This window comes from Stegodyphus dumicola, chromosome 4 (genome assembly GCF_044657685.1).
Source record: "Stegodyphus dumicola isolate Sdum_Otavi_A_Nest chromosome 4, ASM4465768v1".
Classification (NCBI taxonomy): Eukaryota; Metazoa; Arthropoda; class Arachnida; order Araneae; family Eresidae; genus Stegodyphus; species Stegodyphus dumicola.
The window spans coordinates 208,291,408-208,308,793 of record NC_140771.1 but is presented as its reverse complement, the minus strand read 5'-3'; the positions used below and the strand labels follow the sequence as shown (position 1 = coordinate 208,308,793).

The following is a 17,386-nucleotide window of genomic DNA, read 5'->3' as shown; positions in this document are numbered from 1 at the left end:
CCTTAGCTCTCCATTTAGTAATAGGCGCACCAGTGCTCGAGTGGCAAAGTCACTGAGAACCCGGGTTCGAATCACGGCGAATGGGCTGGCTGCATGATTTTCCTCGTGTGTAACGTATATACGAGCCAGTTTCTCTTAGAATGTAACAAGATAATGCCAAACCAAACATTAAAATTTAAAGAACAAAGATACACTCGCCGGATATTCTGGAAAGTGCGAAGCATAGTTCTTGTGTCTGTTAATATGAATGGATCTGAGCGTCGTAAACTTTTGGTGCTTTGAAAATCTCAAAAGCCAAGATGCTTTAAAAAGCTGAAAACTTTTTCTCTTTTCCTATAGCTAATTGTACGACATGTATGACGTCAAGACTGTTTGCAGAAGGATTACGAAAACAGATAGAGACTTTATAGCCATAAAAGCAAAAGATTTTACTTTTGATGGACAACTGACCTGAATACCAGGTGACCAGGTGTCGGAAACTTATAATGGATTAAAACTGTTTTCTTCCCGCAAATGCAACTTTGATGCTGCAACCTGTAGACGAAGGCTTGATTAAGAGCTTGAAGTATCATTATCGAAAGCTGCTCAAAAGTATTTGGAGTATTTGGGTTTAAGTATTTGTGAGAACGACAATTAACGTCGTATAAACGTTTCACTTCATGATGGAATGCTAGAGGTAGAAAAGGTTTGGTAACTTTTCACAGAATCAACATTCCAAAATTGTGTTCGGTATTCTGGTCTAGAAAAGTGTAGTAAAAAGGCATATGAAAATGAGGATTTCCTTATTACTAAGTGACTAAAAAAAATGACGTTTGAATATTTTCAGAATGTGATATGGAGTTTTTCCAGACATTTGGTAATGATGTTCCTAATATGCGAAGATCCACGTGATGTAAATATTGTAACAGAAATTATAACTAGAAATACTGGCATCGAAGATTCTTTTGGTGCTGATGAAAATGTTGCAGAAAAGCAACATACGGAAAACAAACTCTCACAGCACCTTCTAATGCGTATAATTAACAATTTTTTATTCTCACAAACTGCAGAACCGAAAGGGATGGCATCTCTTCAATTTTCAGATTAAAATATAGACACAAAGTTATTGCAATTTTCATCACACAAGCTTGGGGGGGGGGGCAGGTTATTCCGAGATTATTTTCATTCTCGGAATTTAAGAAAAAGTTGAAGGTAAATGAGTCAGTATTTTTTGTTATTTCAATTTTAGCGTTTTTATACTTTTATGGATAAAATAATTATTCGCAGCTATAAATGTACAGTTCGAGGGGATGTTCGATTAGAAACATGTTATTTATGCTAGGTAATTAATTTATTGTGTAAAATTATTAATGTATAAGGAAACTAAAAACGGACGAACACAAAATTTAATAACTGCGCGTAATAGTAATTGTAATTAAATCTTAACACGATTGCTTTTTCGATTTGTCAGTGTTAAATTTTTTTAAATTTATCATGCAGGGTTTTTTTTTTTTTTTTTTTTATTTATTTACTATTTTTTGACAGAAGGGCTATTAATTTCCCTTTGGCATTTTGCATTGAAAATTTAAACGCGTTGAATCCCTTTTTAAATTGTTGCTACCAAATATTATCGCCTTGTATTATATTTAAAGATATTAAATAATGAAGAAGCTGCATAATTGTATATATGTTTCTCGCTCTGCGGTAAAACAACGGCACCTAGAGCCATGAAATTTTGAATAATGTAATCCAGCACCCTAATATGGGCACCTGGGAACACAGATTTGGTTTGGTTTGGTTTGTGTAATTATGCCAAAGCCTCGAGGGCTATCTGCCTAAGGGAAGGGACGTCTTCGTGGAGGACTTTCTAAGGGAAACTGGCTCGTATACACGTTACACATGGGGAAAACCACGAAAACGCCCATGCAGCCAGCCCGTTCGCGGGATTCGAACCTCGGATCGAACTACCAGTGTTCAGCGAGTTTGCCGCTCGGCCGCTGGTGGGCCCACAGATTTGGAGTTTGGAATTTGTTTATTATCTATTTCAGCGGTTCTCAAGCTTTTGACTAACGTGTACTATCTAAACAAAAATTGAAAACCTTTTAGTACTCTTAAACAAAGCTCAGATCGCATAAATTTACGAGTGTTAGAGAAAGAACTCAATCAGGATGTTGGGGCTTTAATTTTTGAATTTAATAGTTAAAAATACTTTGTTTCTTTGCGTACCACCTATTTTTCTCTTGCATACCACAGGTTGAGAACCCCAGATCTATTTCATATTTTCTGAAACTTTAACGAATTTTTGATTAACAAACTCAGTTATTTCAAAGACAGCAATAGCAACACTGTACGAAAAAAAGAAAAAAGAAAAAAAAAAAAACTTTTTTTTTTTAATTTCCAGTTTGCGAGACTGTGTATCGGAAATTCTAAAGATAAGCTCATTTTAAATTTTTTTTTCGATATTGCTGTTGAACTGAATTTTGTGGTTTAAGTGCAAAGAAAATGATATTTAATAAATAATAGTAGCACAAAAAACGCCTCTTCGAACGTAATATAAAATCTGAAACCTTTCAAATTTTTATTTTTAGTTTTAGTTTTTAAAAGTTTTTGTTAGTTTGTCTTTTTTCTTTATCAGATCGGATACAGCGAACAACTAGATATAACAAATCAAATTTCCGGCCTCTTGAAGCTGATAAAAATAAAAGATTCGATTGTAAATAGCAAATGTACATTATTTATATGCTTATTAATATATAAATTATTATTTATAAACGTAATTAAGGGAATATTTCTATTGATTTCGTTAACTTGCATGATGATTAAAATTTAACTTTAAGAAGCTTTCCATGTCAGGTTGTTTCAGCTACGCCTTAATTATTACCATGAGTTTTTTGTTTCAGTTTGAGTGATGTGAACTTTCCCTGCCGAGACCTTAAAATTCTTCCCCTAGGGAAAAATTCTTTCTCGACTGAGAATCCCCTGCCGCGGATTGAGGTGTGGTTAAATTTTAAGTGCCCAGTGACTTTTGTCTTGGCTCAATGAGCAATTTTATGATCCACGACTTTCATTCTTGTGTTAAACATAACAAAGTAATATCTGCTGATCTTATTTGAACTATTGTTAATTTTCTTTTCTTTACCAGCATATTTTTTTCTCTCGCTTAGCGGTGCAATAAAGGTTCAAGCCTTCCTCTTCATTTGGATTATTTATTCAGAAAATCTTGGCTATCCGTTAACATCATGTTTCTTCTTATAGAATAATCCCACTCCCCCAGACAGACAGCTTGATCATATAAAAACTGTTTTAGACTAAAGCATTATTTGTCTGGGAGATGTTTTCAGGCGGCCATTTCAAAACGCGTGAAACTTCAAAAGCTTTAGTTTTACTGCAGGTTTAAAAGCTTTCATGCTAACAGTAAATTTTAATTTATAAAAGGTTTGGTGTGATTTGGTTTATGTGATTACGGCGAAGCCTCGAGGGCTATCTGACTAAGGGAAGAGCTGCCTCGGGGAGGACTTTCTAAGAAAAACTTTCTCGTATGCACGTTATACATGCGGAAAGCCACGAAAGCGCCTATGCAGCCAGCCCGTTCGCGGGATTCAAACCTCAGACCTAACTACCAGTGTTTAGCTACTTTACCGCTCGGCCACTGGTGGACCCAAATTTATAAAAGAAGAAATTGTGAAACAAAGTTTCTAAGCTTTTTTTTTTTTTTTTTTTCTTATTACCTGCTCCGCCCTTGGGCACTACACGGAAAGGGAGGGATGCCCCGTGGAGGTCTTTTTAAGGGAAACTGGCTCGTATCAACGTTACACATGGCGAAATCTCGAAAATGCCTATGCAGCCAGCCCGTTCACCGGAACTCGAACTACCAGTGTTCAGCGGCAGCTGGCGGGGCAATTAAATACATTTGATACAATTTTATCGTCTAATGCAATAATTTTAATATTTCACTGTTAAAATACAAGTAGCCGTTTTATTTTTCAGATTCCACGTAGCGTTACTGCATTTTTTAATTGTCATTTCTAAGATGTGTTGCAATTCTTTAGCTATAAAATTTTTAATTTATAGCTTATAATAGTTATATTTACGTATAATAGTACATATTTACAATAGTTCATTAATTAGGCGATTTAAAGACAATATACATGTGTTCTAATAATTTTAACCTTTATTTGACCTCTTTTCATCTTTAGCTATGGCTATAGCATGATGAACAAATATCAGCTATTTCGAAACAATATTCTTCCATAATAATGCGTTAATAAATATTATCTTTAGAATTAATAGAATTAATATTATCTTTAGAATTATCATAATTTTCATAAGCATTTACATCATTAGTACAATTAATGAAAGATATTTTCTAACTCCCTGTAAGTGTTTATTAGGCTCCTCTATTACGGGCAATCATTTGCTTACATGAATCGTAAATCGTTTTTATTTTTCTATTCATTACGTAACTGATCTATTATATATTGATGGTAAAAAAAAATTTAATACACTACATAACTCATTTAAATAAAAACAAAATGCTAAATATCCAATAAATTTAATTTATTCCTATTTTCATAACTACGTTGTTAACGCACGATTGCTACCTATTCCGTGAGCAAAGCTCAAGAATACATAGTACGTCTTTGAAGCAATAGATGGCGGTTGAATCATTCAGTCCAAATCAGAAGGACGCCAAACGCTGGAAAAGCGTGCAACCGTCGCTACGGGCAACATGACGTCATGTGAACGTCACAGCCCAATGCGTGCTGAGCGCGGCGCAATGCAACTTGCTGTATTCAACTAGTATTAGAGATGTGAGCTGCGAGTGTGGTGCACCGCACACTTTGCTCCGGTTTTGCGATCACCAAATTCGAGTTTTGTGTTGTTCTTGGACCACCTGTGGATACCGTACGGCAACTTAAAAGACATGGATCTGATGCGAAAAGATTTGCGGCTGCACTGGGGAGGATCCTGAATATTTGCGCCGGGTTTCATTCCTTTTGGCTCCGAATATTTTTTTTTTTCCTACATCGTTTCGTTAATGAGTATAACCTTGGAAGTGCGTCGTACATTTGTAGCTGCTTCGTGTTGCAGTTCTGTGTATGTTGGAGAATACATGCGGCTATCGTTTACGATACCCCTTTCGATTAAAGCCGCAAAATGAAACCATGTGAAGAATGTTTACATATATATTGATGGATTTTATATTTGAAATATCGATGACATAATAGCGAACGATTGCCAAGAAGGAAACCTAAATAACGTTCCAAATTTCTAGTCTTGTGTGGCATATTTTTTGCTCAATAATCCAAGGTATATAATATATATTTTATAACTGTAAAAAGAAACCAGAATCAGTAAAGAACATTAGTGGATTAGTTCTACTCATTCTGACTGCTCACTGAGAATTTATAATGTTGTGCATATATTTACAATGTATTGTTAAACAAGTAATTGGTGCTACGCATTAACTAACTTGAACCATTCATCCCTAGGGTGATGCTAATTTAATTTATAAACATAGATTCTTTTTTGTGTCTTGACTATCAACATACAAAAGTGGATTACCACGCGGGATTGTCCAGTATGGACCCTCTGGAGATTGACCCGAACTTTGAGCCTCAGACGAGGGCCCGGTCGAACACATGGCCCTTGCCGAGGCCGGACAATTTTGTGGAGCCAGATGGGGACGATAAAGGAGTGCTGCCGGCCCACATGCAGGGTCACATGACAGGGCTCGACCAGGCCCCCAAAAAGAACTCGTCGCGGCGAAATGCATGGGGCAATATGTCCTATGCGGACCTCATTACGCAAGCCATACAGAGTGCGCCAGAGAAGAGGTTAACTCTGGCCCAGATTTATGAGTGGATGGTACAGAATGTCGCCTATTTCAAAGATAAGGGCGACAGCAACAGCTCAGCGGGTTGGAAGGTGAGTGATTTTTATTTTATTTATTTTTTTAAATTGTGATAATGAAAGCTTTCAATGTATATTTAAGAAATATTCTCTATTCGTATTTATTTATATATATATATGTGTGCATTATGATCTTTTATCCTTCTCGTAAATTTTATAACGTCCAAATCATGATTAGACATGACGGGATATTATTCTTGAAGCTAAATAGCTAAGAAATATGCCTTTTTGAAAACTAAAAACATATTTCTCCGATTATTCAACTGTCGTGATAACCACGCTGGAGCTTGCTATATTGCAAGAATTCTCCATCAAAGACACTTGAAGAGTTTAAACGCCGTATTTTAATAAAAAAATTAAGTATGTATATATTCCTTTAATATAAAAGACAAGTAATAAATTATTTTAATGTGCGTATTTTAAATGTTTTAAAAAGCTTTGCATATAAGAAGAGTATGATTTTCAGATGGGAATAGTGTAACCAATGAATAATTCTTTATTGAATTTTCAGTAAATACTTGTAACGTAGCAGACAGTGAGAGGACCATTTTTGTGGATCTCTTATTGCATTAAATGTGAACGATTAAATGCTAAATTTTATGCGTTCGTTTGAATTGCGGAAGAATTAGAAAATACCACTCCGAAGCCAAAAATATAAGGGCTTTGTAAATGCTTAAACGTTTTAGATACTTTTCCAAGCGTCCATTCCCATCTGTGTACTCCGATTTATTCAAGTATTGGGGAGTGGCGTTAATGATACCATTGCATATGTTAAAGAAACCCATGAGAGCGTTAGTGTTGAAAGTGTATTTACTGCAAAATAAAGTGGCAGAATTTCGATAAGTCGAAATAAATGTTTCGCAAAGGCGAAATATGTTAAAAATGAGTGTCAGTAAATCGAATTTTCTGCTATTTTTCTGTACGCGATTTAAATGATTTTGTTCAGTTTCTGCTGTTGAAAGAAAAAGGGTATTACTAAATGCAAAGAAAGTACTGTATTAATTTTCATTCTCTTTTAAGTGGATGTATAACTGTTTTTCAAAACAATGTGAATACCACTTTCTCTAGAATTACTGTAACGTCACTGCCAAAGCTGTTAATCAGTTCCTTGATTTTAAATGCGTTTGAACATTTCCTTATGCATTGAAATATTTAATGTATGCAGTAGTTTCCTGTATTGTTTTTCATTTTGCGGAGCTGGAAATGTGTCTGTTACCGTAATTTGAATAAGAGAATTTTCTTTGCGGATAAAATTCCCTGCCAATCCATTTTAAACATTTTTTTTAAATATAGTTTTCGTAAAAAAAAAAATCGTTAACTGTTCTTTTAAAAATTGGTGATGTTGCATTCATTTTTAAAAATTGGTGATGCTGCATTCATTTTCAAAGCATATCTGTCGATTTTTTCAAACTACTCTAGTAAGAACAAATAATATTTTTTTAAAATTAAACACACCTGTTAATTTTCCGCAGAAGTAACGTCCTATTTATATTTTAAATTTAATTTTACAATCAGGTATTAAAAAAAAAAAGATACTTCTAATAACTCAAACTTCATGGTGTTTTTAATCAAAAAGTAATTTTTTTCTTATATTTTTGCGAGAATAAATTATATTGCCGAATTTTATTTATTTATTTATTTTTTATTTATTTTGTGTTGTTGTTTAAAAATTATTTTAAAAGCTTAAGATTTCTTGTCAGGGTGAAATGTTCTTGCGTCTAATAGCAATTTATTTCTATTTAGCAAAGAGCAAAAAATTGTGTATATTTTACAATTTCGGAATAATCGTTAAAAATAATTGTAGCGGATGTCATCTTTTGAGATCATACGTCTAAGAAAACAGCAGAACGTAAGCTGTTTAGATGAATATGGCACAAGCGCAAGGGTCTGTTTACCTAAGGGGAAGGGAGGCTTCATGGAGGATTTTCAAAGGAAAACTGGCTCGTACTTACGTTCCACATACGGAATATCACGATAGCGCCTGTACAGCCAGCTTGTTCGCTGGGTTCGAACCCCGAAATATCAGTATTCAGCAGTGTTATTTGGCCGCGTAAGCTTGTGTATCTAATGATAAATGTAATGCAGAGATAGTCAACCTGGCCCCTTTTACCCACTAGTGGATTGTTTAACATCTCTCGGTGAGCGGTGGAGTTTTTTGTCCGATAATGATCAAGGAAGACCGAGACATGCGTAGACGTGTTGATATATACACCCCCCCCCCCCACTTAAAGTTAGTTCTCTACTTGAACAGTTCTTGCGAACAGTGCTCTCTTGTTTCCTTATATATATACGGCTTTGTTGTTTGTTAATGAACTTTCCGTATATTAAAAGTTCAATATTGTAAATTATAGTTTAAATAAATGCATAAATTTAACTCTATATTTTTTAGTAAATCTCCACTTAAAAACTTCTTTGCAGTTGCCGTAATATTAAGTTGTTGTGCGATATAGAAATTTTACTGCGTGCAAAGTGGACGATAGGTATAAAAAGGTTAACTACCCTTGATGTAATGATTAATAAATATATCATTAGAGAAGTTGAGAAAGGTAAAAAGTTAAGCAACATTTTAGGAAAATCGGCGACTTCATAATGAAGCATGAGTAATATTTTGGCTAAATCAGGAAATTGGGGGAAACATAGTCTTCTGCATTTATTCGACAAATTAGGCAAAAGTTTTTTTTTAGAACTATGATAATAATAAATACTACATAAAACAGTCATACCAGTTTTTATATAGACCCACTTGTCAGATTTTTTCTCAGTAAATGTATGCCGGTAATGTTTGTCGAAACTCCCTTTTTCCCTAAAAATTTGTTAAATTATTATAAGCATAAATTTAAATAATTTAGAACATAGTTAAGAAGGCTCTTCCCTTCGTGGAAAATTCTTTGGTGGTGGTATAGTATTAACCCGAGGTCTCTAATTTCCCAAGGGTTTTATATCCGGAGTTATTCAAGGATTGATTAAGACGGTATGGGCGGAGAACAGAGCATCCGACTTCTTTCTGACGCTTGTTTTCCTTTTTTTGAGACTACATTTTATATTTTTAGATACATAAAGAAATAGTTTTTCAACAATTATTAAATTTTCTACTAACATTAAATATATATGTCAACAATTTACGCAATAATAAGTTTTAAATATTGAAATGAGGGGATTAAATTGTTGGATTATTGAAAGATTTGGGTGCGGCTTTGAAATTTGAGGCCGTGAGTGAGACTTGGATACTGAAGACCTTGAGGATCTATCTAGCAGAATCCCTTCCCCCAATAAAGCTGCTTTAGATATTATATTAAGGCCAGTCCGTAAGCGGAACTTCTGTCTTCCATGAGTGAACCCAAGATAGGTTGAGGTATTTTTCATGGTTAAAAAGAATCCAAGCAAAGTATTTATTTTAAGCATTATTTTAATTAAGAGTAAAATATTTTATATCAAAATTAAATTATATTTTTCAGGCAAAACTAATTAAAAATTATAATATTGGTAACTGTTAATTTTCACACATGAATAAACCCAACGCTGCTTTAATTTGAAATGATTAATTAGTCAATTTTCAGTACCCTTTTAAAACCCAATGAACGGACACTTGTTCGTTAAACATTTACAGGGAATTATCAAACCAGTGGTCATTTGGCCTTTTTTTTGCACCAGAGGAGGTGAGGAAACAGTTACGTGCATCCGTATTTTCTCGGGATTCGGGGATTCGAACCCAAGTTTGTTGGGGCAGTCGGCTCTGTTAACCAGTATACGGAACAAAGTCGCAGTTCTTATTATTTAAAAGTGCATTTATTTTCCATATAAGACCCATATTTAAGTATATTGCATCCGTCACGTTTTTGGTTCTCACTGAATGATGGAATAAAGAAAGAAATTTTGGAATGAAAGAGTACCCGAAGCTCAATGAGAAGTGAATGTAAGAAAAATGATTTAAAAGTACGTATAAAGAAATTCAAGAAGTAAATGATGGAGTATTTTACAGAGAGTGATCAGAAAATTACGAAGAGTTCTAGCGCATAATACTTGTCCGATTTCTGTGCAAAGAAACTTTAACAAATTCCTGAGTAATACGAATATTCGAGGATGTACTGCTTTTCATAATATATTTTCTTATGTTGTTATGATCCTGTACTGCGGTTAACAAATACTTCTTTAAAATAGTAAATGTTGAGTGCCCATTTGAATCATTGCAGTTGGAGCTCTTCCTGGCCAAGAGAAGCTACCCTGTGAGCTTCGTTGAGTCATCTCAATGTTGTTGTTTAGGATTTGCTTTTTTGAGGTTGTGCAGTACTATTACCGACATTTTGGCAGTAAAATTGCATAGCTTTTTCGACACAGACAATGACATGCGTCCAGAAACCAATCTGCGACATTTTACCGTTAGCTGTTTTCAAATGTTTGCGTGAAGTATCAATATGAGCATAGAATTTCATATAGGTAAAATGAGAACATGAAACTAAAATAGCTAAAATTCTACCATCCTTTGATTTAGATGTATCTCTCCTTCTTGGAATATCAAGCAGTCAGAAATTATTTCTAGAACTTCTGGCATTATGAATTTACTCTGTCGAAAGACGACATTCTGGCTTTGTCTTCGTATTTTGTTTGTAACCTTCTTGTTTTAACTTTTATTTTTGATTTCTTGGTTACCCACCTTTCCAAAAACCTTCATTCTTCAAATGTAATAAATTTTTCTTTCTCCAGTTCTGAGAGCTGCTTTCTACTTACTATGCTGCGTCTAATCAGTCTTAACACTATTATAGTAACTGATTTTAATGTATAATTAAAGCACGTCGGCAGTGATCTGAACAAAATTTACATAATAAATTAATAAAAAACGTGAAGAAATAGTCTCAAAAACTGATACATTTTAAACATTTTTTTTTTTTTTAACGAATACTCTTGAAATGTAGCAGCAAGGTCATATTCCGCAAAGTATAATGCTATGCTTTCTGAATTCGAATAAGCTTAATGCGAAGCATTTTAAATCTTTCTCATGATAACGGAAATAAACATAGAAGCTATAAACACTCCTTTTCATTAAAGCACGTTCAACAAGTCAAAGCTTTCGCAAATCTGCATCTCACCGAAACAAGTTGTCAAGTGTCGAAAGAGTCGTTGCTGAAGAAGTAGCTGCGGTTCTATTAAAGACTTTTATTTGAACGCGTGTATAGGAAAGGAGTACTTGAAAAAAAGTATTCTTGTCTGTTGCTTTAATTGGAATTTAATATCGGCATTCGAATTATAATTTTCGAACTGTTTGACTCTCAGATTAACTATTTTTTGTTAATTGATATCTTAATCGTTTTTCTCTGTAAATGGAAATCAGAGCTGTGTACTTAACAGTTCCTGTATGAGTCAGTTTGCCTTATAAAAGGCTTTACGAAGACAGCCCTCTCAGCAGGCATATAGCCCTAGTATGTTTTGTCATATTCAAATAACCTAACTGCCAAAACCTTCATTATGGATTTTAGCCAAATAGAAAAATGGTCGTTTGAAGTGTTCATGGGAAACACACGGGAATTTAGTGGGTTTTCACACAGTTTAATGAATTATTCTTCAAGATGTATAAACGTCTTGACCGAACTCTGATGCCCAATTTCTTTGTGTTCTTAAAAAAAAAAAAAAAAAAAAAATCTGAAATGTTTCAGATTTTAAATTACGTCCAAAGTGGCGTTTTTTAACATTTTGTGTGTTACCTTTCTTTATTAAATATCATGTTCCTCGCACTTAAACCATAAGATCCAGTGCAACAGCAATATCGCAAAATAGTTTTAAAACGAGCATATCTTTAGAATTTCCGATACAGAGACTCACGCGCTGGAGATAAAAATGTTTTTTCTGCACAACGTTGCCATTGCTCGCTTTGAAATCCTTGAGTTTGTTAATCAAAAATTCGTCAAGTTTTAAAAAATAGGAAATCGATCATAAAACAAATTTCAAATTTCAAATTTGGTCTTCCACATGCTCATATTCGTTGGAGGATTACGTTATTCAAAATTCGATGACTCTATGTACCGTTGTTTTATGACAATGTGAGAAATATACATACATTTACGCAGATTTTCATTATTTAATTTCTTCAAATATAATGCATGACTCTAACATTTTATGGCAACAGTTTGAAAAGTGAACCGACATTTATCCGTCCGACGCAAAATGCCAAAACGAAACTAATAGTCCTTCGGGATTCAAATCCCTTTGGACTAAAAAAATGTAAAAATTTGCTTTGCATAGGCTCTTTCGTGTAGAAATCGGTTCTGATCGCGCAAGTATTATTTGGTCATATGATTTCGGCCACTCACTATCTTTGAGTTTTAGCTCTGACGTGTATTAAAGCGTAGTATGTCGGAGTTTGGATCAGTAGGAGATGTAAGCAAGATGACAGTCGTCTTACCCTATCATGGTGGCCTTAATGTACACCTTCATTATTCGAAGATCTAATCAAAATTCGATGCACCGTCAACTGTGGTAGATGTGGAAGGGCTTGAATTTCCGAAGTACTATATTAATTTTGCTTGGATTTACTCTTTTGTTTGTGAAAATTAGAGTATCCTAATGCTCCGTAAGTTTACATATTCCTTTTTAAATAGTGAATGTTATATTTGCTTTTTCATCCTCCCCTATATAAACATAGTTCCCTTCCCGGTAAAAGCAAGAATGATCTTGGGATTTCTCTTGATTAGCGAAAATATAATACTGATAAGTCTGTTTTAAAAAACGAAGAATCATAAAGTGAGGACTTCTAAAAGCAAAATCCTTCGGAGTACACGAATACCTAAAAGTTATCACCGAGTATGAAAAAATAATAAAGCCAGATGAGTTTTCTTGAAATTCCTGTGAATAATCTGGATTACATATCTGTGTCCATTTCTCGGTATGATGTGACTGTCATTAGGTAAAATTTTGTGCGATATTGCGGTTTTCCTTATTGGATGCGTATTTAATGGCCGTCTGTTTAAAGGGAGAGGGTAACCTTTTCCTACACGAATGTGATTAATAGCAAAGTGGGCACACATGATGTTGTGACCTTGACAAACCTGTTTCTTTTGACTTTTTAAAATACGCGGCATAACATAACCTATACTTGAAATTGCGTTCGTAAAAACTGCCATTTGTCCTTTCTGCCCCTTCTATCCGATCAGTTTACCCTTTTGTAAGGGAGGGGGAAGAGTCTTCCCAATAACTAAATTATCTCATTGAATCTAAAATGAATGTTTACTGGTAGATAATACGATATTATGTCGCTTTCGTTCCCTAGTATGCAGTTTTTTCCCTTCGCTGCCCCGTCTTTGCCCCCCTTTCCGAGTTCCGTGTTGACTGTGCCATCGCAATATGTTTTCGAGAACTAGTAAAAGGAAATCAAATTAAAAATTGTTTTTGTCGTTCTTAATGTAATGCTGTCGTCTCTAGAGTTGTTATTTATATGAAAGGATTTTAACAAATAGTTAATTTTGCAGAAGTTTAGTGCGAGACAATTCCTGTCAGAGAATCCTCTATGAAGGTATCACTTTCCTGAGGCGCATAGCCCAGGCATGTTTTGCTATGCTTAAATAGTAATATCAGAATTTTATATTAACCGTTTAGTCGATTAAATCAGTTAAAGTTAACGATGTTGAGCGTTACCAATATCTACGTTCGTAACGTTGCTTACCTACGCAAAAAGCCATAATCGCCTGGAACTGTGGGTATAAGGGTTAAAAGGAAGGTCATTCTTTTGAGTGACCCCTCATCGATGCGATCTTAGTAGAGAGAGGGGGAAGGAGAGACTTTTCTGTTACTTTAAAAGGAAAGTTTGTTTTTTGACGAAAAAATGGATACATCAGACAACACAAGAATTTGCAGCGAACATTTTCTGTGGCATAAAAAATTATTTGCTTGATTGCCGCAAAAGAAGTTATTGGAAACCAATGCTTTGCCGAAAGTGAATTTACTATCCAGAGTAGAAAAAAAGTAGCACAAAGAAGTCAGTGAGAAGAGAAAAGAAAACAATATGCAGAGTACGAATTAAATCCCAATAAAATTCATCTTGAGGCCGATTTCGAAAATGAAGATATCAGTAATAAATCAGATGTAAAACAGAACTCGCAAGTGACGATGGAAATATCCTTGAATGTCCTAACCGTGAAGACAAGAATGCATTGATAAGTTGAAGGAAAAATAGTAGTCTTATAAAATTATATTGAAATATTGAAAAATGAAAAAAGACAAATTTTAGAGTGTTCACTTAGTGAAAAAAGGGGAAAAAAAAAGAGGTAAGCTATATCTAGGGAAAAAAAAATTGCATCAGAAATTTAAAAATTAAAATTTTAAAATAGCGAAACTTGAAAAACAAGGCTAGCCGACCATTGTAGATAATTTATAAACGTATGAAACATAGCAATTTCACATAAAAAAGCTCTTTCCTCTTGAGCCCCCTTTGAAAAATTAATTCTCTTTAGATACTTTGTGTGAAGCTATTTTGTCTAACTCATACTTCGAAAACTTCGTTTTCATAGGCTACGTTAAGTTGGTGCAAATTTACAAATCCAGACATCACTTAACTATCACATTATAGTAGTTGCCAGCTGTAATTTAAGACGGTGGTCCAATGCCTGGATATTGAAGGAAGCACACAAATTCTTATTGAGAAGTGGTGATAACACTGGCATAGTTTTCCAACAAACATTGTGAAACAAGTTTTTGCTGGACCGTTGCCATTCGTTGAAAAAAAAACTTTTACTGATAAAATTTATCATTTGCGAAACAAAGGTTTATCACATTATTTGAATTACATTTATTTATTTATTTGTTTATTACATTTATTTGAATCTACAGTCACTGCATGATTGCTACATAATTTTATAATTATTATTATGTTCTTACTTTTAATGCAAGAAATTATGTACAGGAAATGCCTGATGACACTATAAACATCTTTTGCTAATTATACTATTTATTAATAAAACTTGTTGCGGAATATTATGAAGTATTTTCATTTAAAGTGTTTTCAAGTGTTTCGTTTCACTTACAGTATTAGACAGTGCGCCGGGTGGGGGTGGCGTTGTTTACTGCGGAACACTTATCTTAGCCAGAATGAGCTTATAGCATTAGATAAAAATTTGCATTTTGAGAATATTTTTTTATCGGGTTCTCAAAATTAAAGAATTCTTTTTTATTTCCGACTCATAAGCATTGTATTTTTATCGTAATCAAAAATTATTATAATCAGCAGCAACTTTGAGGGAACGCCAATGAAAAGAAACTTTTCATGTGTTACTTTCTTAGCCCAAACGAGGTTATGTTGCAAGCGCGCGTGATGTAGTCGTCTGGAAAGGAAAGGGACAGGGTTAAACGTATATCTTTTTAACTTAATTTTATGCTCAACAGCTACAACTTGTTTTGATGGTTTGATAGGCAGAGTGATATAGCAGAAAACAAAATGCTTACTACGCTAATGTTATTACAGAATATTATTTCCTTTCCTGTCGTATTTTGATAGTAACAAAATCATCTTCTTTTTACGTAATAAAACGCCTCTACCGAAAAGCAAAGTCTAGAAACACGTGAAAAATCGAGGATTCTAATAAGAGTTTTTGGGGGCAAAGGTGAAATGGCGATAAGATATCATTAGCTTCTCCCCTCCTCGTTTCCAAGTAGGGCGATTTTGAGTTAACTTTTTTCTGTGAATTTATGTCCTTTTAAATCATTTTATGTGTGATAGACCGGATTTTTTATGTAATTTCGAGTTGGATTTGTAAAATTTTTTTTTTCAATATTTATTTCTAGAAATGAAAATAAGATACGGTAAAATTCTCAGTATTTTAGGGAACGATATGTAGTCTGTTCTAAGCAACGCTCGAGTTAGGGCGCCTAAGTTCCCTGCTGTAAAAAATCAACTTTAAATTCACGAAAAGTATATAACATAATGCCCGCCAGCAGCCGAGCGCGGTAAAGTCGCTAAGTCTGGTAGTTTGGTCCGGGGTTCGAATCCCGCGAGCCGACTGGCTGCATTGGCGTTTTCGTGGTGGTTTTCCGTATGTGTAACCCGTATACAAGCCATTTCTTTTAGTAAGTCTTCCACGAAGGCATCCATTCCCTTAGGCAGGTAGTCCTGGTGTGCATTGCCGTAATTAAATAAACCTAATTAAACCAATCCATCAACTTATTGTTGATCGAAAGTCGTGTCAATTAAGGCAAAAAAAAATTCTTTTTCTTTAGAAAATCATGAAAGAGGCGTATACAATGTTGGTAACACAGCGATTCTAAAACTTTGAATTCGAGGACTTACTCACATGCCGCTCGTGTAACAGCAACTTCATATGTAGGCTCGATACTAGATAACAAGATAAGTGTTAGTGTATTAATGTCAAATTAAGTTTAAAAAAATTAGCTTTAATTTTTTTTTAAAAAAATTACTTGTATGTTTTATGAAAAGCAAAATATATATACTATTGTTTATTATCGGAAAGATGTGCCGTTTTCTTCGGTATTAGGTAAGTAGTACAGTCGATTCGCTGATTCAGAATCCCGGCAGATGGGTTAACTGCTAGGGAACTTTCGTAACTTTTACTAGGTATAACATAAAATATCAGCCAATTTCCCCCCAGAAAGCCCTCCACGAAGGCATCTCTCTTTTTAGGTAGATAGCCCTTTGCAAACTTTGTCTTAATCAACCAACTAGTCGCTGATTAACACGTTGAGGACGGCGTGTACCACCGGTGGCTCGCATCAGCTATTATAACTCAGTTTTGTTAGATAAAAGAAACTTCATGTGGTTAAAAATAATTTTTAATTGAAAAATTGTTCTCAATACGACGTGCACAGTAAATTTAATCGAATTAATTAATACTTATTTTTATTGTTATTGTTACTACAAAAGTATTACTTACAAAATAAATTATTTTCTTTGCTATCACCGAAACCTTTCAGTGTGCGTAGGTGGGAAACCACCACCAGTTGCATTCATGCATTTACCAATAGCTGAATGTCTGGCGAAAGTTCTTCGTTTTCTTTGCCCTTTAAAAAATAGCCTGCATTACGCCATATACTGTTATGCCTGTTTGTGTCTTATCGATTCCGACTGCCCAGAAAGTGCAACTAAATGTCACTGTGGCTTAGAAAAGATTGGTGAAGTAGAATGGAAGACGTAGGGGATAAATTCTGTAATCCGTATACGACTGATTCTGATTTATAACCGACTGCAACCGTGACTGTACACCTCAACGTCATGAAAGACGTGACGGGAGATAAAGGAAATTGATTTATATTTTTACATCTAAGGAGGAGGATAGTCGTAGACAACGATAGGTATATCTGAACAAGTTTATGCTAGATTATGGTTATTTCAATTATTGCATGCTGTTTCCTTAACATTGAATTATGCGTATCGTCTTGCATTAGTTTATATATATATATATATATATATATAACTTTACTGCAAGCGGTATTTTTTTAAAAACCTATCCTTTCCTTTTTACATGTGAAGCGGAACTTCCCACATTGGCGGCAGTTCCAT

At 34.3% G+C, this 17,386-nt stretch overlaps 1 protein-coding gene across 1 annotated transcript in view; it reads left to right on the top strand.

Moving 5' to 3' along the window:
* Nucleotides 1-4,775: 4,775 nt before the first annotated feature.
* The window catches only part of LOC118184421 (forkhead box protein O4-like), a 287,339-nt gene continuing 274,728 nt past the window's right edge, over nucleotides 4,776-17,386 (top strand). The window contains exon 1 of the mRNA XM_085815928.1: nucleotides 4,776-5,907. Coding sequence (XP_085672054.1) covers nucleotides 5,563-5,907 — 345 coding nt within the window. The 5' untranslated portion in view covers nucleotides 4,776-5,562. The remainder of the gene's footprint in view (nucleotides 5,908-17,386) is intronic.